The 25,792-nt window shown below is 50.1% G+C and overlaps 1 protein-coding gene across 1 annotated transcript in view; it reads left to right on the plus strand.

Annotated features, from left to right (window-relative positions):
• The window catches only part of Bnip5 (BCL2 interacting protein 5), a 44,826-nt gene that overhangs the window by 15,693 nt on the left and 3,341 nt on the right, over positions 1-25,792 (plus strand). Inside the window, exons 3-9 of the mRNA XM_051186590.1 lie at positions 18,782-19,331; positions 20,153-20,272; positions 22,547-22,659; positions 22,780-23,017; positions 24,401-24,532; positions 25,107-25,168; positions 25,379-25,631. Coding sequence (XP_051042547.1) covers positions 18,782-19,331; positions 20,153-20,272; positions 22,547-22,659; positions 22,780-23,017; positions 24,401-24,532; positions 25,107-25,168; positions 25,379-25,631 — 1,468 coding nt within the window. The remainder of the gene's footprint in view (positions 1-18,781; positions 19,332-20,152; positions 20,273-22,546; positions 22,660-22,779; positions 23,018-24,400; positions 24,533-25,106; positions 25,169-25,378; positions 25,632-25,792) is intronic.

The raw sequence follows: 25,792 nt of genomic DNA on the forward strand, positions 1-25,792 counted from the left end.
GTAGGACTTTCAGGCCCTGAAGGGACCTCTCAGTGATGGGAAGCTTCTCTGCCCTCTATCCGCAGGCATCAGGAAGATTGAGTCTTCCCTCATTTCCTACTGCTATGTGAAGCCCACCTTCCGGCCTCTGTGAAGCGAGTGGATCCTCCGCCCTGCTGTCATGTGAAATGCGAAGAGAACTTCAAGAGAAAAGATGTGTTCACTGATTTAATGAATATTTCTTCTGCACCTGTTGTACACTATAAAGTAGGCATTGTTCTAGACAGTGAGGACACAGTGGGCATGGCAAGGCATACCTGTGATCCCAGCACTGTGGGGCTGAGGCAGGGGATCAAAAGTTTTAGGCCAGCCGGGGCTACATATGGTGTCCCTAAAACAACAACAGCAACAAAACAATAGCAACAAAGAGGACAGAAAGAAAAAGACCCCAGACTGACAGCTGGGAATCCAGCATGGCACAGACCATGACCCCCTGAACGTGGTCTCAGCTAGAAGGCCTGGGCAGTCTAAGGGACCTCAGACAGTGGAGCCAGGATGTATCCCTGGTGCACAAAACGACTTTGGGAGCACGTTCCCCATGGAGGGCTACTCCCTTAGCCTAGAGGCAGGAGGGAGGGCCTAGTCCCTATGCCAAATAACTTGACAGATTTTGAGGATCCCTCCTGGAAGGCCTCAGTCTCTCTGTGGAGTGGGGGGATGGGATGGGAGCAGGGGTGGGGGAGCATGGGAAGATGGGAGGGAGAGGGAACTGGGATCGATATGTAAAATAAGAAAAACAATACTAATAAAAAGTTTAAATAAAAAAACAGAAAAAAAAATAAAAGAGGAAAAAAAAAGAAAGTGTGGGCCCTAGAGGGGACCAAGAAAGAAGGAATATTCAAGTTTGGTTATAATGCGAACAGTAGTAAGACTGAGCAGGAAATGCCGTGGGGATAAGTGTTGGAGCTAGTCACGTGTCCTCAGAGGCATGGAGCCCTGTGAAAGTCTTAGTGGGTTCCACCAGGACCAAACCCTCCCTGCAGCCTCTGTCCCCTTCCACCTGGCCTGTAGTTCTCAAACAAGTGACAGACACTATTGTTCATGTCCACAGCAAGCAGTCAGATGTGGTCCTATTGAGTGCACACTGTGGTTAGAAAGGTTGGTGTGTGGTGGGGGGGGGGTCCACTGTCCATAGCCACAACTCCCCTCCCCTTCCCAGTGAGAAATCACGGGTCAAGACCCAAAGACCACAAAGTGTCTTGAGCAGAGCTGGACCTTAAAAGCAGTATTTTTTTTTTTTTTTGAGAGCCCGAGGCAGGTGGAGTGCCAGTCTGAAGCCAGCCTGGACTACATACAGAAACAGTTTCAAAAAAAACCCAGTCAGGGGGTGTAACTCACAGAGTCTTGATCTGTATAGCAGATGAATATGCAGCAGAGGTAAACAAAGACAGCTTCCCAGCTCCGGCTGACTGATGTTCCAGTTAAGGAAATAAAGAGCCTGGGGAATAGAGCACCTGGAAAGTCCCCCACTTCTGCTGTGACCCTTTAATCTCAGCATTTCTGAGCAAGAAGCTGTTCCCTTCAGTCACGGGTCACATGCTCCTGGTAAGGCCAAGTTCAGGTTCTCAGCCTGGGGCTGGGATGGGGTGTCTGTCAGAGCTCTGGGGTGGAGGGATGTGGCTGCACAAGGTGTGTGAATCACCAGAAACCCTCTGAGGCACCTGACTAACTGATCAATCCCCCACCCCCAGTCTCAGGGACTCCCCAGAGAGGGGGAAGATCAGAGATACCACTGCAGCTCTAGTGTCCAGCATCATCCTGCCTTCACCCAGCTGCAGCTCTAGGGTCCACTATCATCCTGCCTTCACCCAGCTGCAGCTCTAGGGTCCAGCATCATCCTGTTCACCCAGCTGCAGCTCTAGGGTCCACTATCATCCTGCCTTCACCCAGCTGCAGCTCTAGGGTCCACTATCATCCTGCCTTCACCCAGCTGCAGCTCTAGGGTCCAGCATCATCCTGCCTTCACCCAGGACACTTGCAAACTTCAGAACAGACAACCCTACCCCAGCCAAACTTGAAAGTGATTTGCAGTAAAGGCTATATTTTCTTGACAGATAGTGACTCACCAGCTCAGGTCTTATCAGTCACAAATGAAAGAAAGGGACTTTGATATCAGGTCTGACCTGAGCCAGGGGCAGAAGGTCCCGACAAATGGAGAAACAGAGCTGGATAGGTGGCCTATTTGATAGAATTCTCAGCTAGAACTCAGAGGCCCTGGGTTCAGTCCACGTAAACCAGGCATTGAGGCATAAATCTGTCCCCTAGGACTCAAGGGGAGAAGGCAGGAGGGTCAGAAGCTGCAAGGTATCCTCAGTTAGAAGGCAAGCTTTAGGCAGGCTGGGCTACTGTGCCTTTCTCTGACATGCTCCCTCATCCACCCCACTCTGCAGACAGGGCAACATGCCCACACCAGAACCCCCACTTCCACACTGTCACCCCACGTCAGCTGAGGTCACGCACACTGCTTGTTTCTCAGCCTCATAAAAGCACACTCAGGGCTGCCACGAGCCAGCAGATGGAGGAGAGAACCTGTGAGGACCGAGAGGCTGGGGGGGCGGCTCCATTATCTCTACTCATGTTGGTATCCAGAATGCAGCATGTGACACGACACATACCTCCCTTTTGAGGGGACTTACTGCCTCTCTGTTCACCACCCTTAGCCATTCTTCTGGTGGTCTGTTGTGGGTGGGTGGCAAGAATGCCCTCTGGCTTCTGATGTTCTGATGAGCACTACCCTGGCCAAAGTGTCTTTGTCCAAGCTCCCCTCAATGGCTTCACAGGCTGGCCACATTCCTTTTGTGTTTATTTTATTTATTTATTTATTTATTTACTTACTTACTTATTTGGTTTTTCAAGACAGGGTTTCTCTGTATTGCTTTGGAGCCTGTCCTGGAACTCACTGTGTAGACCAGGCTGTCTTTGAACTCACAGAGAGCTGCGTGCCTCTGCTTCCCAAGTGCTGGGATTAAAGGCGTGTGCCACCAATGCCCCCACGTCCCTTTTATTAAGACTCAGTTTCTTATTAGAAATTGACCTGCCTCAAGGCCCTGCAATACCACTGTTGGGCATATAACCAAAGGAGGCACATTCACACCACAAGGACACTTGCTCAACTATGTTCATAGCAACATTATTTGTAATAGCCAGAACTTGGAAAAAACCTAGATGCCCCTCACCCAAAGAATGGATAAAGGAAACGTGGTATATTTACTAAATGGAGTACTACTCAGAAGTAAGAAACAATGACATCCTGAAATTTGCAGGCAAATGAGCTAGGAAAAAAAAAAAAAAAAAAAAAAAAAAAACATCCTAAGTGAGGTAACCCAGACCCAGAAAAATAAATATAGTATGTACTCACTCATAAGTGAATACCAGACATAAAGCAAAAGATACCCACCCTACATTCCACAACCCCAGAGAAGCTAGAACTCTCTTCCAGAAACAGATGGAAGCTGATGCAGAAATCCACAACTAACCAATGGGCCAAGCTCCTGGAGCACAATCAAAGTGAGGAAGGAGCCATAATATGGACAAGGAGTCAAGACCATGATGGGGAAACTCACAGAATCAGCTGACCCAACCTAGTGAGAGATCACTGACTCCGGTCTGTCAAATGGGGAACCTGCATAAGACCACACTAGACCCCCTTAATATAGGTGACAATGGTGTGACTGGGACAATACATGAGGCCACTGGCAGTGGGTCCTAGATCTAACACTAATGCACAGACTGACTTAGTGGAGCCCATTCTATATGGAGAGATACCTTGCTCAGACTAGACACAGGGGTGTGGGAGTGGAGAGGTGCCTTGGTCCTGCCTCAACGAGATGATGGGACAGACTTAGTAGACTTCCTAGGGGAGGCCTTACTCTCTCCGAGGAGTAGATGGGAAGTGGGGGGGAGTGTGGGGGAACAGGAGGAGAGGAGGGAGGAGGAACTGGGATGGGAATGTAAAAAATAAATTAATAAAAGAAAATATTCAGTTCCTTGCTGGGTGGTGGTGGCTCATGCCTTTAGTCCCAGTACTCAGGAGGCAGAAGCAGGTGGATCTCAGTGAGTTCCTACAGCCTGGTCTACAGAGTGAGTTCCAGGACTACTAGGGCTACACAGAGAAACTCTGTCATGAAAAACCAAATAACCAAAACCAAAGAAAAAAGAAGAAGGAAAAAAAAAAAAAAAAACCTTCCCATCGCCCCATCCATACAATGTTTCCAAGTTTTGTACCTGGTCCTGGACCATTTAGGGGTTGTGACAACTCTTGCTGCATCACTGGCCACTTCCGCACACCCTCTTCCTTTACAAATGTACTTCTTAGTGGAGTCTCTCAGTGCCCACATGAAAGGCCGCCCCTCTCCTGCTGTGACCCACACTGAGGGGGTTGGGAACACAGGCTCAGCTTGTACAGTCCCTTCCCACACAAAGGACATAGACTCTGAAGGCAGTCGATGTCACTGTCTACCAGCTCACAGGTGGCTTGTGTGACCCTGGGCTTTGGTTTCCAGTCTGCCCACGAGGAATCTGTTAACTGACACTCAGAGAGAGACAAACAGTATCTCGCTTCCCTGAGATTTCTGACTGCCCGTCTGTGGACTCAAAAGCAGACTTTCCCCTTCAGGCCCAGGAAACAGCTAATCTGTAGTCTGCAGCCTACCATACATTTCTCAATTTCCCACCCAGCTGTCTTCATCCTGGGCTCCGCCTTTTGAGACTTCTCTTTGACAAGTTAGCCTAATATAGTGTTTTGATGGATGGCCATAACCTGGTTCCCTAAAATCTCCCCCAGCACAGCAAGCTCTTTAAAGAACAAGTCATCTCTTAGCTGGGCAGTGGTGACGCACACGCACACCTTTAATCTCAGCATTCAGGAGGCAGAGGTAGGCAGACCTCTGAGTTCAAAGCCGGCCTGGTCTACAGAGTGTAGCCAGGGCTACACAGGGAAACTCTGTCTTGTAAAACCAAAAACTCAAACAAGCAAACAAAAATTGAGCCATCCTGCTAGGCCCAGTCCTGGGGGAATTTTCTAAGAGAGCTGATAGTGGTTGTCCAGTGCAGGGGGAGAGGTACAGTGCTGATGGCTCTGGTCTCCTCTTTCAGTCCATGAGCCAAACCCCAAGGCCTTCCTGCAGGTCCAGCTGACACATCTTCTCATGTGACTTGGCTGGAGTTGGTGTTTCTCTCCTACAGGATGGAGAGGAGTAGTAATATGTTTAGTCCCAATATTGTTTGATGCCTTGAAAGTTCCCCCCAAGCTATTTCTCCATATAAGTCCTATGACTAGAAGTTCCCAGAAGAAAAGAGGTGCCCTTTGCCTGGGATGAGACAGAGGGATTGCTGCCTTTAAGTCTAGGTTTAACTGGGAGGAGTCAGGTCACCCAGGAATAATTGCAGTTCTTCCTGGCTAAGGTTAAAGGCCTGGCATTCAAATGAGGATCATGTTTTAGTTTTGATCAAGAGTTTAAGAGTTGGGTTATTACAGGTACCCAACTGGTATGGCTCATACCTGTAATCCCATCACTCATGAGGCTGAGGCAGGAGGATTGCTGCCAGCTTCAGATTCTGACTCAAAACAGTAAGAGTTTATGGGTATTCGTGTACCATTGTGCCACAGAAAAACAAAGCACCGGCCACCTCAATAGACATTTAATTAATTGTTTTTCTTTTGTATGTGTGTTTGTCTGTGTCAGCCCATGCCACAACCAGACATTTGCTACCACCGTGGAAGGAGCAGAGACTCCCTCCGCAAGCCACCACATCAGATGCCTCACTCAGGCCAGGGGGTGCTGTGCCTCAGTTGGGTGAAAGGTTGCTTAGCATGCAGAAAGCCCTTGGTTCCATCCAAAGCATGGAATTCCATCAGGTACAGGGATGCTGATCTTTCATCCCAGCACTCGGAAGGAGGCCAAGGAGGGCTCAGGGTGGGGAAACTGCCAGTGTGGATGACTAGGGTAGGGGGCTTTGAAATGTGTAACAAGCACTTGTGAATTGGAACCGAGGGAGCCTAGAGGCAGCATGGGTTTTGACATGCAGCCACAGGGACAATCAATGAAGACCCATCTGTCCCTTCTGCCAGAGACAAGGGAAATGGCCTCTGCAGATGGGAACAGTTTTCAAGTTCCTCCATAGCTAGCTTTTATATAAGCACCAGAAACCCTCCTAGAGTCCAGGTTGAGCTCATTTCTGGACATTTGGATAGTCTGAGAACCAACGGTCAGAAGTTCAAGGTCATCCTCTGCTGTACTCTGAGTTTGAGGTCAACCTGGGCTATTGGAGACCTTGTTTCAAAAAACAACAAAACAAACAAAGACCCCCTCCTAAAGCCAAAACCAAATCAGGTGAGCCTCAAGTCAGGCAGGTCCCTACTGCTGAGCCCCGCTTTCTGCTCTGTAAGATGCAGCATGGCTGGCCAGGCACCAGCACTCGGGGTTTATTCTTTGTGTACTTTGCAGAGAAGAGGCATCTGGTTAAAATATTACTAGAAAATTCACAACAAGCTGAGTCATGGCAGGGTTGCCCGCGGTGCCCCTTTTATCTCAGGGGAAGAGAGTCAACCTTGGTGGCATCAGTTGCTGGAAGTGGACTGGGTTCCAGCTAATCCCACAGGGAGGAGTCTGGCTCCCGAAGTCATGGGATGAACTCCAGGAGGTTTCAGAATGAGGCAGAGTGGCTCAGCAAAGCTGAGTGGGGTGTCCCTGGGCTGGTCCCTGGCACGAGGCTGAGAACCATACAGTTCCAGCAGGAAATGCTCCCATCTTAACTCTTCCTTAGAACACTGTGACAGGGCTGGGAGATGGCTCAGGGGTTAACAGCACTGACTGCTCTTCCAGAGAACCCAGGTTCAATTCCCAGCACCCACGTGGCGGCTCACGACTGTCTGTAATTCCAGTCCCAAAGGATCTGCGATCCTCAGACATATATACAGCAATGCACATAAAATAAAAATAAACAAATCAGTTAAGAGAAAAAAACAGTTAAGAAAGAAAACAGGGCACCTGCACCAGATCCCAAGTCACAACCAAAACTCCAGCTGCAAAGGATTTGGAAAATGGACTCCTCTGCTCTCCAGGCCCTGAGATGGAGGAAGGGAGCTCCACAGAGGCAGGATGGGTTTGACAGAGGCTATTGGTGGAGTGTTTAACATTCACAGAGCCCTGGGTTCCATGGCCAGCATCCCATAAACTGAGCATAGTGTGAGCATCTTCCACATGTGGGGGCAGGAGGACAGGCATACAAGGTCATCCTCAGGAGCGCGGTGAGTTCCCGGCCAGCCTGGGCTACTAAGAGACCCCATACAAACAACAAAACAAACACACAGAATTTACTGTTGACAGCATTTTTATAAGCATGGCTTTATGATTTGTGCTAGTTAAACCTATCATTCATCCCTTGCATGAGGCAAGAACATTCATTACTCACTGAGCCATCTCACCCATCGATCAAGTGCAGAAGGAGGCAGCAAGGTCTCACATAGCCCAGGCTAGCCTTGAACTTCCCACAGCCGAGGCTGGCCTTGAACTTCTGATCTTCCTGTCTCCTTTTCCTGGATGCTGGGATTACAGATGTGTGCTGCCACGTCTGTAAGTTTATATTTTTTGTGCCTCAATTTCTTATGTGTGTTCTAGCAAGGAGCACTTCATATGTTCTACACTATAAGAGTTAAGAGAGCAGTTACTGTTGGGAACCAGGCATTCCTCCAGCCTTCCTTCAGCCCCCTCTCTGTCTTCTGCTCTTTATGTCAGTCTGCCTCTTTTTGTCTCTCTCTTTCTCTCTCTCAGTCTCTTATCTCTGCTCATGGACTTTCACCCCACCCCACCCCCACATACAGTAAACTCTTACTTGGTGTGATTTCTGTGGCTTTCTTTGGTACTAATCCACCAGAAATCCTAATTGTCGTGGTCACCCATGGGGTCACACTCCTTTTTTACTTTTAATAATTGGTTTATTTGTACTTTTTTTTTGGGGGGGGGTTTGGAGGTTGTCCTAGAACTAGCTCTTGTAGACCAGGCTGGTCTTGAACTCACAGAGATCTTCCTGCCTCTGCCTCCCAAGTGCTGGGATGACAGGCATGCGACACCAATGCCCGGCTCCATTTATTTGTACTTTATGTGCATTTGGTGTTTTTCCTGCTTGTGTGTGTGTGTGAGGGTCTCAGATCCCCTGGGACAGGAGTTACAGACAATTGTGAGCTGCCTTGTGGGTGCTGAGTCCTCTGGAAGAACAGTCAGTGCTCTTAACCACTGAGCCATCTCTCCAGCCCAGGGGTCACCTCTTCCAAATCTAGCAATTGGAGGCAGAGATAGGAGGGTCTTTGTGAGTTCAAAATCAGCCTGGTCAATATAGCAAGTTCCAGGCCAGCCATGGCTACATAGAGAGACACTGTCTCAAAAATAAAAAAAAAATAAAAATAAATAAATACAAAGCTGGGCAGTGGTGGTGCATGCCCTCAGTCCCAGAACTTGGGAGGAGAGGCAGGCAGATCTCTGTGAATTTGAGGCCAGCCTGGTCTACAAAGTGAGTTCCAGGACATCCAGAAACCCTGTCCTAATAAAATAAAACAAAAAACCCCCAAATCCAAAACAAAACAGTTGTGAATGGAAAGGCTTGCGGCACGGCCTGACTAATACACCTTGAGCATTTGGCAAATACCTCTTGTTATTCGGACCTGTGGGTCCCCTGGAGGTGAATGTCTGGCTCTGCCCAGCTTGCCAAAGGCCAGGTACCCACAAACAGCCAAGGGAAGGAAATTCTGGAAGCCCTTGCAGGGGAGGGGAAGGCTGGGAGACAGGGGGCCCTGGCAGGGAACTGGGGGGGCAGTGTGGAAGGGACGGACATTCACTCTGAGGACACCCCTGGGCAGGAGTATGTGGTCACTGTCCTTAGGTCTCCTTGCTGAGGACAGGGGGACATTGGATGCTGAAGGTAGGTGGCTTAGAGAGCCCAGTGAGAGCTAGACCTTGAATTTGAGGATTCTAGGAGAAGGATGTGACCCTGGAAGAGGGCATGCTGCCAGTTAGCTCTTTGCTCTGAGGTCATGGAGGGGCCCAGACTCATTTCTATATGCAAATTCCACTGGCAGCCTTATTTCTACATGCAAATTCCTCTGCCCGGGAGGGGACAGCAGCACCAATTGGGAAATTTTTCTTAGCTTTGCTCCCCAGAACTGCTCCCGAGAGACCTCTTCATTTTGCTCAAGACCAAGTTTATTGACTGCCCCACGCCCAGGGTGGCACAGCCATGTCACATAAGAGGGTACTTGTCTACAGGGAGAAAGGAGTTCTATTTGTCACTTATTCATTTTCCTGGCTGTATATTTCAATCGTTTCTAGATTTGGAGTTTTTGGCTATTACAATTAGTGCTGATCACAGCTTCTTGTGGGTGTAGCATGACACCCTTCTTGTGGCACCGTACCTAGCAGTGGACCTACTGTGTCACAGTCACAGCGTTGGTGGTCAACATTAGCATTCAAGGGTACCGGGTTTTCTGAGCTGATACAGTTTCTGTGCCGGGCAGCATCAGCTTCCGGCAGTGCTATTTAAACCCCTGGGGCTGGTCCCCATCTGTGTCCACACTGGTGTGGCAGGCTTCAGGGTGAGAGACCAGGGCTGTAGTTTACAGAGTGAGAAACGCCAGACCAAAAGAAGCCACCCAGCAGAGGAAGAAGGCTCTGGGGCCGTTGCCTCTGCCATCCCTCTGTCCCTCTCCCATTTTCCTCCCTTTCTTTCTCCTTTCTTCCCTCTACTTCCTTCCGGTCAGGTTCAAATTCTGGCTGTAAGACAGAGGCCCGCATTCCTCAGGACCCTGTGAAGCCCTTCCCCTCGACCAAAGGAGCCTGTTCCCTTGTCCCTGGCAGAAGGGACAAATGGCTGCCTATTAGATTACCAAAGTGCATGCTGGACCCCAGGCCCCCTCAGCATCAAAGGACCTGTTACACATCTCAGAGTCCACGCTGGCATCCTGGCACCTCTCACCTCCTCCCCTCTCTAGACCACCCCCTGCTCAGGAGCTCCCCTCCCCGCAGCTAATCAGTCTCCTTATAAGCTGTGCATGACTGTTGTCTTCCTTTCCTAGCCCCCTCTCTGTGCTCTTGCTCCTCGCCGTTGGCCCTCTCTCTCTTTTCCTCTCCTACTCTTAACCCCTTTTCTCATGGCCAAGTCCATTCTGCTGGCCATGTTCAGTCGCCTGCTCTTTCTCTCTGCTCTGGACTCTTTCAGAGCCTCTGGCTGCTCTCTTCCTCTTATCTACATTAAAAACCTTCCGCATCACCATATCTTGGGCCGGTCGTGTTGTCAGTTTACAAAATTCCTACTTTTTTCTCCGTTGTTGGGTGTGGGGTTTGTTATTATTATTGTTGTTTGTTTGTTTGAGACAGGATCTCACCTTGTAGCCCTGGTTGGCCTGGAACTCACAGACACCTGGACCTCTGTAATTAAAGGCACATACCACCACCTCCGGTCCTGTTGTTGGATTTTGAAAGAAGTTCTCACTACTATAGCCCAGGTTAGTTTTGAACTTTTGACCCTGTATCAACCTCTTAAATATGGGATTATAGGAGTATGCCACTTGGCCTGTTCTATTCTGAATATAAGTTAGCAAGCTATATTATTACTTGTGCACTTTTAGATTTTCTTTTTAGAGTTACATGTATTAATATTTGCCTTCATCTATATCTGTATACCACATGCATACCTGGAGCTCATGAAGGTCAGAAAAGGGTGTCAGATAGATCCCCTGGAACCTGAGTTATAGATGGTTGAGCCACCATGTAGGTTCTGGGAATCGAACCATGGTCCTCCGGAAGAGCAGCCAGTGTTGTAAACCTCTGAGCCATCTTTTTTCCACATTACATCTTTTTATTTTTCAGTATTGGGCTGGAATCCAGGTCCTCACACACACATGGTCTCCTATATCTTATATTAAATAAAAATTTCTCAAAATAGTCTCAATCTCCCCTTCCCCCTCCTCTGCCATCTCTCTTCACAGAGTCCCCTTTGGCAGGCTGGCCTGAGCAGCTATGTAGGACCTGCCCTGGGAAGGGCCTCAGCTTGGTGTAGGCTCAGCCCCGCCTTTCTTGAAAAATCTTTTCATTCTTGAGACAGTCTTTTGTAACTTCGGCCAGCCTCAGACTTGTCATGTACCAGATGTTGGCCTTGAACTCTTGGTCCTTCTGTCTCTACCCCTGGCACGCTGGGATTGCCGGTGTGCACGCCCTGACATCCTTTGTACTCACTTTGCATTGTGTTCCAGACACACACCCTGTGGTTGGGTCTGCTCCTCAGACCCCCGACTGTGTCAGCACTGAAGAGGAGGCCTGTCTGGCAGGGTTGCTGAGCTGCAGGAAGATCCTGGCCTGCCCTTCCATTGGCTTCTTTTTGATGTAATAAAGCACACACCAGAAAGTTTATCATCGTAACCATTTTCTGGCTTTCGTGTTTTAGTTTTTCCAAACAGGGTTTCTCTATGTAGTCCTGGTTTTCCTGGAACTCTCTCTGGCCTTGAACGAAGAGATCTGCCTGTCTCTGCCTTCCAAGTGCTGAGATAAAGGTACGCACCATTAAATATGGCCAAAGCTAGTGTATGTTTAAAGCACATAAAACATTTATGTGTATGTGTGTTGTGCTTACATGTATGTATGTGCATATGCACGGTGCCAGTGAAATCAGAAGAGGTCATTAGATCCCTGGAACTGCAATTATGGATGGTTTGCAAGGCACCCTGTGGGGGCTGGGAACTAAACTCCAGTCCTCTGCAAGAGCAGCCAGTGAGGTCAGAAGAGGTCATTAGATCCCTGGAACTGCAATTATGATGGTTTGCAAGGCATCCTGTGGGTGCTGGGGACTAAACTCCAGTCCTCTGCAAGAGCAGCCAGTGAGGTCAGAAGAGGTCATTAGATCCCTTGAACTGCAATTATGATGGTTTGCAAGGCATCCTGTGGGTGCTGGGAACTAAACTCCAGTCCTCTGCAAGAGCAGCCAGTGAGGTCAGAAGAGGTCATTAGATCCCTGGAACTGCAATTATGGATGGTTTGCAAGGCACCCTGTGGGGGCTGGGAACTAAACTCCAGTCCTCTGCAAGAGCAGCCAGTGCTCTTAATCTTGGAGCCATCTTTCCAGTCCCCAGAGCTAGGTGTTTTTGTTTTGTTTTGTTTAATTTTAAAGCAGAATAAAATGATAGGAAAGGGCCAGGTATGATCAGGCAGGCCTTTGTCTCAAAACAAAACAAAACAAAAAACCCCAAACCAAATGACAACAAATCCCTACTGAGGAACTATTGGGAATTAACCAATGGCTGCCAGGGCAGGGGAAGTCATTTTTCTGTGGGTAGTGCTGGTAGCACAAAGGCAGCTCTTTATTGGTCTCAGAGTGTGAGAGGCATAAAATAGTGGGGTCTGGAGGGAGTGCAAGGGGAGATTCGGGCATGAATATGACCAAGATACATTATATATATGAAACTGCCAAAGAGTTAAATATAAATATTGAAAACAGAAAAATCCACGGTGACCCCACTGTCCGTATGAGTGTCTGGACACATGGCTTCCATTGGCAGGGTTGTCTCCAATGAGACACCACAAGCACCCCCTCAATGGTCGGTTCTGTTTCCAGTGATTGTCAGACATGACCAAGGGAGGCTGTGGAGGTGATAACCCCCATACAGGATTTCCCATTAGGCTTTGCTCCCAGTTTGCACTGACCAGACTAAAGTCATTTCTGAGCACTGGTTTCATTCTGGGATTCAGGTATAATAAGGAAGTTGTCAACCGAAACTGCCCTTGTTTTCTCTCTTCTCTCTCCTGGGTAGTTAAACCAGGCTTCCTATCTCTGGCACAGCCCAGAGGAGCGGGAAGCAGCCTGGGCGGTCAGCAACAGGAGGAGCAGTTGGGCCAGCTCTGCCCTCTGGTTGGCTACCTGTGAGTTCAGTTCCTGGGAAACAACGATATATATATCTGAGCCCCTGTGAATATCGTCAGCCACACAGCAGCTTCCTCTCCCGAGGCTTTGGACCTGATCTTTAAGAAACCTCTACTTAACAGGGGGCAATGCCCCGCTCCAGGAATCCCAGCCCAGGGATGTCTCGGGACAGCAGCGACTTCTGTGGTCTGAGGTAGGTTGAATGGTCTTCTTGTGAACCTGGGCATTGGGTGGATATTTCAGGGTCCCGAAAGGAACCCCAGTCCAGGCCTGGCTCTGCTTCTAGCTCGCTGACCCTCCTAGGATCTTTTTTCTTATTTTTAAAAAAGATGAAACAGGGGTCAGCAGGAAGGCTCAGCAGGTACAGGCACTTGCTGCCCGACCTCCAAGCCTGGCAGCCTGAGTTCAGTCCCTGGAACCACGTAAAGGAGGAAAGAAAGGATGACTCCTCTTACCTCCACATGTGTGTAGTGGTACACACTCCCACACATACCTCACACCCTACAAATACACACACCACATACCCAACTCCACACATCATACCCCTACACACCACACACACACACACACACACACACACACACACACCCTGGCTTGCACGCACACAAGAACATATATACATATGTATACACACACACATCCATGCATGTGCCACCACACGAGCACATACATACACATGTAAGAAGAGAAGCCAGGGCAGTCTAGCGACCTACCTCAACGATGTGTGGCTGCTTGGGGGTCACTGAGGACCTTCCTGTGTTTGGGAAGGCACCCTGTGCTGATCCCTCTGCCACCTGCATCTGTCCCTGGCCCCCACAATGTTTAAGTGTACAAGGACCAGCTGGGGGCATCAAAGAAGTGGGCTCAGGTGTGAGGGCCCCAGGAATCACCAACAGATCTGGGGACACTGGGGTCACAGGCCGGAATAGTGAAGGGTTTGGTGGCTTTCTTTCAATTATGTGAAGGAAGGCCACCACAGATGGGTTGAGCCTGAGGTGGGTGTCCCTTCTGACCTGGCCTCTGTGCAGTAAGGGAAACTGCTAACATGGGCCCAGAGGATTCCCACACTACAGACGGTGGGCTCGGCACTCTGCAGGGCCTGTGCACAATAGGAACCCAAGAAAGACCCCACCAAAAATGGTGACCTTGAACTATCACCACTTAACAAGTGAGGACAGGTGTGGTACAGGGCAGGCCCAGTGTTTTGAGAAAATAGGACATGCCAGAGGCTCGGGTTCTCTGAGGGGCACGTCAGTACTCAGCATGTGAGGAGGCAAGAGCTGTGAAAGGGTATGGACCATTGCAGGAGAATGATGGATGTGTGTTTAACTTCTCCTGGCTTTCCCTTGGAGGTTCCAGAGGCTGGCTGACAGCTGTGGCTGGCATAGGCCCATGAGAGACAGCGTGAGCTCATCGTAGCCATTGGCTATAGGGCTGTGAGATCCACTCTGGGTTCCTAATCTCATGTCTGAGGGTTCATACATCCACTGGGCATGTGTGCATGTTTAGATGATATTGCTTGGTGTAGGAGCGAGAAGACAGGATTTGGAATGGAACAGGGAGATGGATGTTCAGGCCCAGCTCTCTGCTCCTAGTGCTGGGACTTTGACCATGTGTCCCCATGCCAGACAATCTGATTCACAGGTCACTGTAACAGTCAATGAGATCACAGAGGTAAAGGGCTCACACTGGGTTTGTGACAATTGCGTATTTATTCCATAAACACTCAGGGCCTGCTTGGCCAGGGGTGAGATCAGCAGGGAAGTTGCTGGCCAGACATCCCTTATGGATCTTATTGATGAGGCCAGCAGCAAGCTCAGCCGTGTGATTTTAGCTTCTTATACTTGAAACAGAGACGGTATTGGACATTCTGAGTTAGGGCAGGCTGACAGTGTGCAAGATGTGTTCCACGGTGTTTGTGAGGCTATGTGTGTGTCAAGTGCCTACAGGCGTGACAGAAGGGGCCACCTTGTGGCCTGAGGGTAACAGGCCAGGCCAATATAATGCTGAGGTCAGAGTTCAGTCTAGAAAATCTGCCACACACAGCCTCATGCTGGGGAAACCATGGAAACTTGGTGTGACTTCTCTGGTGCTTTGTGGCTGTGAAATGAGTCACTGGAACCATTTTCCTACCGTAAGCTCCATGATCTGTGCATCACCCAGGCATATCTGGTGGACTTTGTTCTAAAGGCTACTCTCAGCCATGCAATAAATGTGCTTACACCAATGGTTGGGTTTCCATACAATGTGGCTGCGTTGCTATGGGCTCCTGGTCTGAGCCAGGGCATGATTCCCCTATAATCAGGCCAGACATGGGCACAAAACAAAGAAAAGGGGAAGGAGAGAGTCAGTTTTCCATGATGACTCCTAGATGGGCAAAATTTCACCCTGAGAACACCTAGAAAGATGAGTGGCCATGTAACATGGGGAGGTGGACCACTGTCTTCTCAGGAAAACAGACTATCCACTCTCTAGGGTGACAGGCTCACCCACTCTGACGAGCTACTCTCTCAGCCTCTGACCTCAATCTGGAACAGTGTTTCTAGAACATTCCAAAAAAGAAGGAGCAGGCAGAGGGGTTGTAGGAAGAGTAGAGATGAGTTCAGTTGGTTGAGGCTACCTGGAAAAAGCTGCCAGGAGGTGGTCATGGGCTCAAAGGCCAGGACACCTTGGGCAGAAGGTTGTTGAGGAAGAAGAGGTCAGGAGGTCTTGGGGACCCTGGAGTGGTCCTTCACTGTGGAACTCTGGAAGCACTGTGGCCCTGTGTGGGTGTGGTGAAGGCAAAAGAGGCTGAGCTCATCTCCGCCACTGGGGAATGTTAGGAGCATTAGGGAATGGTTAGGGCCCAGAGCCGCACCAGCCCCAAATAACACACACAGAAACATTGTATTAGATATAAAGCTGGTGGCCAGTTACTAATAATTTTTATTGGCTGGCTCTGTCTTAAATATTGACCCATTTCTATTAATCTAAGTATTTTTACAAAGTCTTATCTTACCAGAGAGAGGGCCTGGTATTTTTCTCTCAGTCCTACAGTTTGAATCTCCTCCCTACTACTCCCTCTCTCCTTCTTGTCTCCTAGTCCCGCCTATCTTGCTTTCCTATTGGCCAACAGTGTTTTATTCATTAACCAATAAGAGAAACATTTACAGAATGACATCTCTTTTGGCTCTGGGATCAGGCTGGCGGGGAAAACCTGCTTATAACAGGGGAAAATTGTTTCCATAGCAACCACCCCTTTCTAAAGATGACTGCTCCTCCTTTTATCTGAGTGGGATGCTCCCACTTGCTGTGTGGGATGGACCACTGGGCCATGCCACCTCAGGGAAGAAGAGGGTCTGGAGCTGAATAATATGTCCTGTGATTGACTGCTTCCATGATTTTGTCGACCACTTATCCTGGATAACGGAAGCTCTGACTCAAATCCCTTTGATCTAATTAAAATAATCAGGGAGTCCAATGGTCTAAATTGGCCTTCTCTTAGGCCTACATGCCTTCTGAGCCCCAGCTTCATCAGTTTAAACACCAGAACATACCGTTTTAGATGTATGCTGCATCTCGCTCATGACTGTATCCTTAGTACCAAGTGGGACTCCAGGTGCATCCAGGTGTAAAAGCCTCTCTTGGCCCAACAGTACCCTCACTTCCTTCAGGATTGTCCATGTGTGACACTGGCAGTGCTGTGGGTCTTCATGGCCGTGATGATGGTGACCTGCTGTGCCGTCCAGCTCTCCCACCCTAGACAGGAGCTTAAGGGAGAGAAGGTGTCCCTGTGTCATCTTCAAGTCTCCCGTGTTCACCCAAAGCTTTCCCACTGTTTATTGTCCTTTCGTATTCTTCACACAGATCCCCCACACAGGGAATTGTAAATCTAGGTGTTTATTTTAAAATTTATTACTTTTTAATTTATTTAGTGGAGTGTGTGCGTGTGCACACGCGCATGTGTGTGCTCATGCTCTGTGTGTGTGTGTGTGTGTGTGTGTGTGTGTGTGTGTGCGCACGCGTGCTCATGCCATGGAACTAGGTGAAACTCAGGGGACAACTTTCCAGAGTCTTTTCTTGCCTTCTACCATGTGGGTCCCATCCCAGGGATTGAAAAGGTCAGCAGGTCTGGCAGCAGTCACCTTTACCCACTGAGCCATCTCACCGGCCCAATTCCAGATTCTTACTTTTGCCTCTGTGCTACACCTATCAGTAGAATACATTTAAGGTAATTTAACTAGTTAGTAGTTGATGAAAATACTACACACTTCAGTTTGCATTTGTGTGTGTGTGTGTGTGTGAGAGAGAGAGAGAGAGGGAGGTCTGCAATAAAGGTGACTATGAAATCAGAAGAGGGCATCAGATCCAGTTGGAGCTGGAGTTATAGACAGTTGTGAGCCATCTGAGGTGGGTGATGGAAACAGAACTTGGGTCCTCTGGAAGAGCAGTGCACTCTTTAAAGTGCTGAGTCACCCTGCCAGTGTGTGTGTGTGTGTGTGTGTGTGTGTGTGTGTGATATATATTACACACACACACACATATATACATATATACACATATACACATATATACATACACTCTCTATGTGTAATATAGCTATATGTGTATCATATAGACTATATATACTCTGTTTATGTAATATATCTATATACAGTATATCGGTATCTATGTCTATAGACAGACACTCACAACAGCCTCCAGCTCCAGAGGGTTCGGCACCCTCTTCTGGACTCTGTAGACATACATATGCACTCACATGTATATATCCACAGATAGACACATATACCCTAATTTGCTGGGCATCGTAACACATACCTTTAGTTCCAGCTCCTAGGTGGACCGATGTGAGTCTGAGGCCAGCCTGGTCTACATATTGAGTTCCAGAACATCCAGGGTCTACATAGAGACCCTGTCTTGAAAAAAATAAACAAAATAAAATAAATGATAGAAAGGGGCCCACAGGAGACCATGTAGGGGTGTGGCCCAGAAGTAGAAAACTTGCCTAGCATATTTAAGGACCTGGGTTCTAGCCCCAGTGCTGAAAACATAAATGTTACATATAGCAAAATGCAGCGATCATATTACACCCTGCTGTTCTGAGGATGAAACAGGCCTGGTCAGGCATGGTGGTATACCTCAGGAGACCGAAGCATGACCAAGAGTTCAAGGCCAGCCTGGTAAGGAGAACTTGTCTCTAAATCAACAATGAAGTAAAGGAAGGAGGGAGGGAGGGAGGCAGCAGTACCCAGAAGCCCCCTTGCTCCCCACATGGCTGTAGCAGCTCAGGTAGTCCTGCTGTTCCGGGGGCCTTAGGGTGTAAACAGGACTCAGGTGTCAGGCGCTTCACGCTTGGTTTTCCTCTGTGAACTGCAGTCCAGGCCTTTGATTCTCAGATCAACCACACCAGTGTGGGCAGAGGAGTTTGAGGGTCCTGTTTCTGCTGGGACAAAGGTCTCCTAACCAGTTACTTATTTTAGAGTCACAAATCCAAAATCTTCTGGGGAGAGAGGTGACCTCAGCAGGGTTGTGTTCCTCCGGGTCACTCTGGTGGTGTCAGGCCAGCCAGAGAATCTGATTCCATTTTCTTTTCTGGAAAACAGGGGTAGTGACCCCCTCCTCTGTCCAGGACTTTAAATAAGACAAACCTTGGAAAGCTTCACCGGGAGAGGGCGGTGTGCATCACCGGGAGAGGGTGGTGTCATAGTGACGGGAGGCGCATGAGTGCAGGTGGGCATGGGTCAGTCTTCAGCTGAGATCTCCTGAGGGAGCTGTTTGTTTTGGTTGTAGCCCAGTGGAGACCCCAAGGGGACAGAGGAAGCCTCCTGCAGATAAGAGAGCCCAGTCCTTGGACCGGCAGGTTCCCAGGAAGGACTCTGAGTCCTTGAACTCCAAGTACCCCTCCGGGCCCACCTACAAGAAGGTGCTTCGCCGGACAGCCAGTGATGGGGCCAGAGACTCTGGGAGCCCATCTCACTTTGCAGAGGCCCAGGGAGCTGTGGCCGCAGCCCTCCCTCTGGGAGAGGGGAGCAAACTTCTTCCCTGTGAGCAGGGGCCCCCAGAAGACACCAAGAAGGAGAAGCCCCCGAAGCAAACCCAGCAGAGCTGGGCCAGTATGTTGCTGAATATTTTTTCCCTGAGGACGGGTCAAGAGGAACCTAGAGAAAAGGCAAGCAGGAAGTCAAAGGGGAAAGGGCAGACCAGCAAGTTCCCAGAGGCAAGGGAGGAGCCAGGCCTCAGGAAGAAATCCCAGGAGAAGAAGACCGGCCGCAAGAAGCATGGTCACAGGAAGCCTGGGGCTGAGGAGCCCACAGGGCCCCAGAGCTCAGAGGCAGACGGCCAAGAAGACACACTGCCCAGCTTGGCTGCCTCACAGTCCGAGGAAGCAGGCCCGGGGCTGATCTGCAGGGGTGAGCAGACTAGGGTAACCCACTGTCCCACCCCAAGGACCAGGGTGCCCTAAGTTTGTCTACTAAATGTCCTCAACCAAGATCAGGTGTGGACAGTGGGGGACATTTCTGAGGTTGAACAGCAGAGCACTTGAGATCAATCCATCAGGGGTGCTACCATTCCACATGCTGTGTGGCTTAGGGCTGGTGACTCCCCTCTGGGCCTTAATGTGCCCCCTCCCATTTACAAAAATAGTTGCTGTCTCATGGGTCAACACAGCTCACACAAAAACAAGTGTTTGGCATGGGTACACACTAACTGGTATCAGTGCAATGAGATTTGGGGAGAGTTGGAAGCAGCTGACCCCCACCCCCTACACACACACACACAGTGGCCTATGGTGCTTGCCAGATGCTCTGCTAGACCCTGCCCTGTTGAGAACAAATCTGCTGTGATGGTTTCTGTAATCACTGCCTCTGGAGGGTTTGATTCCTCCTTGGTAGAAGGAGCGAGCAGGTGTCCAGGGGTCCAGGCATCCCTAAAGTTGGGGGTATGAAGTGAAGTCTCCTCCACTCCCAGAGACCGCAGCTGTGTGCTGGAGCCACACTATAGCCACACTGTGACTCTGATGGGAAGGAGGCTCCATGGAGAGCTTGTGGGAGGGGAGCATAGCCTGAGACATCCCCCTTTTCACTGGGAAATCCTGGCCAGTTTCTGATTTGGGGTGAGGCTTGGGGGTTGCTGCTGCCCAGCCTGTCACTCTGTGGAATCCACGATACCTGTGGGTTAACAAGGTCAGAGGAATGCCACTAACCCAGGCTTCTATCCATGTGACTTCCAGAGAGACCAGGTCCTGAAATTCCCCAGGCCTTGCCCACCCAAGAAGGCCATGCTGAATCCTCACAGAGCTCTGTCCAAGCCGCAGGTCCCCCATTGGAAGAGGACCCCCAGAAGCCTGACCGTGAGTCCGAACGGCTAGGGCCCTTCTTTGCTATGGGTGGGAGACTGCACCAAACTCAGGGTGACCACTGAAACCTCGCAGGGTGAGTCGCAACACACACATCTTTGGTGCCTATTCTGCCGCTTCCGACACTACTTACAACAGAATCTAACAGGAGGGAGGCAGAGGCACCAGAAGGGCAGCTGGCAAGCGCTCCTGCCTCGTGCCTTTGCTTTCAATCTCTTCAAATGTATTAAAAGAGGGACTGGGGCTCATGTGGTAGAGTGCTTGCCTGGCACACACAGCTGTCATTAGATCCCCAATGTCACATAAATGGGGTGTGGTGGTGTACACCTGCAATCCTAGCACGGGGGGGGGGCAAGAAGGTTACAAGTTCAAGCCCACCTGGCAGTAGTGGTGCATGCCTTTGATACCAGCACTCAGGGGTTTGAGGCCAGAGTGGTCTACAAAACAAATTCCAGGACAGCCAGGGATACACAAAGAAACCCTGCCTCAAAACAAAACACAAAAAGAAGTTCAAGGTCATCACTCATAGTGAATGTAGGAGGCCAGCTTGAGCTACATGAGACCTTATTCACTTACCATTTATCTGTCTATCTATCATCCATCTAACATCTAATTAACCATCTATCTATCTATCCATCTATCTATCAGGGACTGGTGGTGTAGTTAGGCAGGGACTGTACTTAGTGTGTCAGAGGCCTTGGGCTCAAATAAATAAAACAGATATACAGAAAAATAGAAAGAACAGTCGTCCAGTGGCCACAGCTAGTAACTGTCAGACTGCTTCGAAGAATTTTCTCTCAGAACACAGGAAATAAGAAGACATTTCAGCTCTATAGACTTAAACAGCAGTACAGCCAGCCTCACACACAATCAGGACACATTCACTGCTCCTAACCAAACCTAACATACCCCCTTCAGCTAATTCTCTAAAACGTCAGGCCATGCAAGAGATAGAGAGAAATGTCTGTGGTCAGTTTGTAAGGTATTCACTTTATAGTTGTCACACTGTAGGCTGTGTCAGGAAACAAGCCGGAGGGACTGGTAAGTGAGAGAGCTGGAGTGAGGGGCAGTGTTAGGATAAAGTGAGGGGAACCTTATCGAGGGTGACCCAGGCGCGGGGGGGGGGGGGGGGCACACGACGACACGGCAAACGCGCTAGACAGACAGAGCTCAAGTGAGTTTCATTAGAAAGGGGAGGGAAGGGGGAAGGAAAGAGAACAGAGGTAAAGAGACACAGAGGACAAAAGAGAAGAGAGAGACAGGAAAAGTCCTGTCTGCCCAGAGGAACAGTGCGAAAGAGAGAGAGCATAAGTGGGCGGGGGTCTGTCTTTTAAAATGGTCCTTTGCACCTGCGTACAGACTACCATGGAACCCTGGGCTGACCAGGGTACTGCCTGAGTGCATTTTGCCAGCTGACCGGCAGGCCAGCACAATGCTGGAATCCTTACAGGCAGAAACCCTGCAGCTAGCCGGGCCACAGAGGCTCTCCTTTGCTGGACCTTTTTGTGCAAACAGACCTTTGGTGTGTGGCTCCTGGAATGTGCACAGCATCGAAGGACAGGTTCTCCTGCATGAGGAGCGGTGGAAGCTGCTATGTGGCAGGTCCTCTCTGAGCCTCAGGCTGTGGATCTACCATTTCTGCAGATCCCCTGCAAATTGCATAGACTGGAAGACTTGGGGTCAGCCTTGGAAAATGTTTCTAAGTCCCAGCCTTTGTTGATGTCCAGACAGACCCCGAGAGAGACAGGGTAAAGATTATGACCCATATTTCACAGGGAAAGCTCTAAACGTCAAAAGAAGGTAAAGATACCCTATGTAGCCACCACCAACCCCAACACTGATGCTCACAGATCTCCGAAGGCCAGTTAGCAGGGTAGGCTGAACTCCCTGACATCTGGCCTTAAATCCCTGCATAAAATGTCATGCTTTGGGCTGTTCCACCAAGGCCGACGACCTGAGTTCGATTCCTGGGACCCACATAATAGGAGAGAACTAATTTCCAAAGGTTGTCCACTGAACTCCACATGTGTCCTTAATAAATAAAATTTAAAAAGCTTAAACAGTCACACTTTGGCTCAAAAGAAAAATGCTGCCCTGTGAATCGGCCAGTTCTCACTCAAGTCAACCCTGTGTGGGTGAGAAGTGGGGGATCCCAAGGGAACCAGCCGGGCCAGCCACACTGGGACCAGATCCGAATACTGTCATTGTTTTGTTTGTTTGTTTGTTTGTTTGTTTTTACAAGCATGGTCCCCGTGTGTTCTCTTGCAGAGGATGAAGTCATCTGGAAGATTGTGGAATTACTCAAGAAAGCCGGGGACCATTTGGAGGAAGAGGTGAGGCGCTTGCATCAGAGAACGCCTGCAGAGCTGCTGCAGCTCCGGGTTCGTGCCCCCTCCCGAATTCCTGAAGCTGCTTCCCGCCCTGGGCGGTCCCTGTTAGGGCTGCCTTTAGGGTCTCCTCAAGGTCAGGGGCCTGACTGCGTTCTCTCTTCTCCCCCACAGCAAGTGCAAGTCCCTCAGCCGGAAGTGGCTCCACAAAAGCCAACGCCGCCCCCCAGGAAGAAATCCCAGGAGAAGAAGTCCAACCTGAAGAGAGTCTTGTCCCTCAAGAAGCCTGCCTCCGAGGAACCCAAGAGAGGGGGTGCAGCCACTGCCTTTGGCCCAGAAACACGGCCCAAGAGGCCCAGCTACCTACCCGTTTGTATCAGTGCCCAGCGACCTTCCACCTCCAGCAGCCACGGTGAGCGGGCTCCGCAGTTGGCATAGCAACTGCAGCTTCCCTCCAGCTCGGGAATCTTCCCAGGGCTGGGATTGGACAGCTCTGTTCTGATGTCCACACCAGGCTTTGAGCGGTGTGGAGGGGGTGGGTGATGGAGAAGGATCTGAAGCTGGTCACCTCCACATGGCCTCACTAGGGTGCAGTCAGCGCACCTGAGCCCTTGATGGTACTGTGTGCAGGGTCCTTGCAGGTTCCGGACAGAACCAGAGACGGGGGTGGGAGGTGGGGGGGCTGGTTCCCAGCTACATTTTTTTTCCTCTTAATGTGTATGGATGTTTTGCCTACACGTGTGTCTGGGTACCATGCCTATGTCTGGTGTCTGAGGCGGCCAGAGGTGAGACTCCGACCCTCTGGAGCTGGAGTTACAGATGATTATGAGCCACCATGTGGGTGCTGGGAGTCAAACCCACATCCTCTGCAAAGAGCACTGGGTGCTCTTAACCCCTGAGAACTCTTCATACACACACCTATTTTGTTATTTTGGGTTTTAGGTTTTTTTTTTTTTTTTTTGTTTTTTTGTTTTTTGGTGTTTTTTGTTTTTGCTTTTTGTTTTTAGGTTTGTTTGTTTGAGACAGAGTCTCACTTAGCCCAGCTGGTCTCAAATGCCCTTGTGTAGCCCTGACATTGGCCCTCCTGCCTCCACCCACTTCCTGAATGCTCGGGTTACTGGCTTGTGCGCCCACCACCTGGTTCTGTGGTACTAGGAATTGAACCCAGGGTCTTCTGCCTGCCAGGCAAACAGTCCCAGCTGGCTGCCCAAGCCCTCCAGGTTTCACTCTTTCTGTCATCTCATCTCTGTCTCAGATTGCTCTCTCTATCTTGATTTGTCTTGGGAGTGAGGAAGCTGGGTGCAGGGGTGAAGTGATGTGGTTATAGTCACATGACTCATCAAAGCTAGAGCCAGAATTATGGGGGGAGGGCTGGGCACCTCGGTTCTTCCTGGGCCTCAGGGTGGATGGGAACCTGCCTCATGGGAGACCATGGCCAGGGGAGTTTCTGGCTTAGAGAGGAAGGATTCAGGGTCATAAAGGGATCAGTTTAGGCCATGGACCTTCATTCATTCCATGGAGCCAGGCATCTTTTGTTCCCTAGTGGACCAACCCAAATGGTGGCTAGGTGGAGACCCCATGGAAAGGGGAAAGGGCAGAGAAACAGGCAGATCAGCTCTGGGGGCTGGACAAGGCCTGATCTGGCCCCAAACAGAGCCCCACACCTAGCACAGTCCCAAAGCTCACTGAACCCAACAGAGGCCCAGGGCAAGGTATACTGGCACCTGCCTGGGCTCAGAGCCAGCAGCTGTGTGTGGCTGACACAGCGCATTTACTTCACCTTTCTGCTTCCCAGACTCAGAGGAGCCCAGATTCCAGGAAGTCCTGTCTGTAGACGGTGGATGCCCACATTCCTCGGAGCTTCACACCCCAACTGAATGTCAGGGACCAGCGGAGAGGCCACCGAGGGACAGAGCCTGGGAATCCCGTTAGTACCTGGCCCCTCAGAGAGAGAACCACTTGAAGGAAATGAAACTAAGTCAGAGAGAGGGACACCTAGGCCTATTCCAACCTCTTTGGGAAGTCACAGCCTGTGGAGATAGCCTGGACTCACAGCACACTTTGTCTGCTATCCTCAGTTTCTTCACTTTGTAAGGGTGGTCATTGCTAGAGGTCTTAACTAAATCACGGCCTGTGAAGCATGGGGTGCAGGCAGGTTGTATCAGCTACTGTGTGCTGTTATTATGTTAGGTGGCCGGCTTGAGGACTGGCTGAGGGCAGGAAGGGACCGAGAACAGAGGAGTGGAGGGAGGTATTGTTATCACTTCATTGTTGGCAGAGCCAGGCCTGGATCTACACATCTGGAGACATCTGGGAGGGGGTGTGGGGGGAGATGGGGAGGCAGCTGACAGTGTGAATGCCTCCTTGGCAAGAGGGCCCAAGTTTGCACTCCAGACCGTCCATGAAAAGAGAAACAACAGAAGGGCTGGAGTGTGTGGACCTGGCCCTAGGAAGCCAGTGCTGGCCACGGCGCTTTGTGAGGAACCCTGCTTTTTCCTTAGGAGAATTCAGGCGGAAGATCCTGGCCCTACTCCGAAGTGCAGAGGAGCAGAATGGAGAGCAGGTGAGGACCACTCCCCCACCGTCCTGCGCTTCGGGCACACCTCCACCCCCTTTGCTTCATTCTAAGCTCTGTACTGGCCTCCCCCAGACCACACTCCCCAGCACCAAATGCCTTTGCCCTCCTGCTGGGTTACACTGGCTAGGCCATGGTTCACCTTTGACCTTCTCAAGGTCAGGGGCCATGCCTCAGTTTCTCTCTTCTTGCCCATAGCAAGCTGAAGTCCAGGAGGCAGAAGATGCTGGAGAAAACCCCGCCCCCGCCTGCAAGGTGAAGTCACAGGGGAAGAAATCCAACCTCAGGCGGGCCTTTTCCCTCAGGAAACATGGCTCCAAGGATTCCAAGAGAACGGAGGCCGCTTCGGGGACTCCAGGTGCTGCCAGCCCAGAGACCCGGCCACCCAAAAGGCACGGCTTCCTGCCCATGTGTGTCAGTGGCCACAGAGCTTCCATCTCCAGCGGCCCAGGTGAGCAGGCCTGGTGTTACCATGGTAACTTCAAGTCTTGATGTTGGCTGTCTGCTGTGGGAAGAGCCTGGAGGCGAAGGGGCCAATTTTCAGCAGGACACCCACCAAAAAGCTCAGAGTTCCCTCTTCTTAAAAACGAAGATGTTGCTAGATCTGGGATT

This window comes from Phodopus roborovskii, unplaced genomic scaffold (assembly GCF_943737965.1).
Source record: "Phodopus roborovskii unplaced genomic scaffold, PHOROB, whole genome shotgun sequence".
Classification (NCBI taxonomy): domain Eukaryota; kingdom Metazoa; phylum Chordata; class Mammalia; order Rodentia; family Cricetidae; genus Phodopus; species Phodopus roborovskii.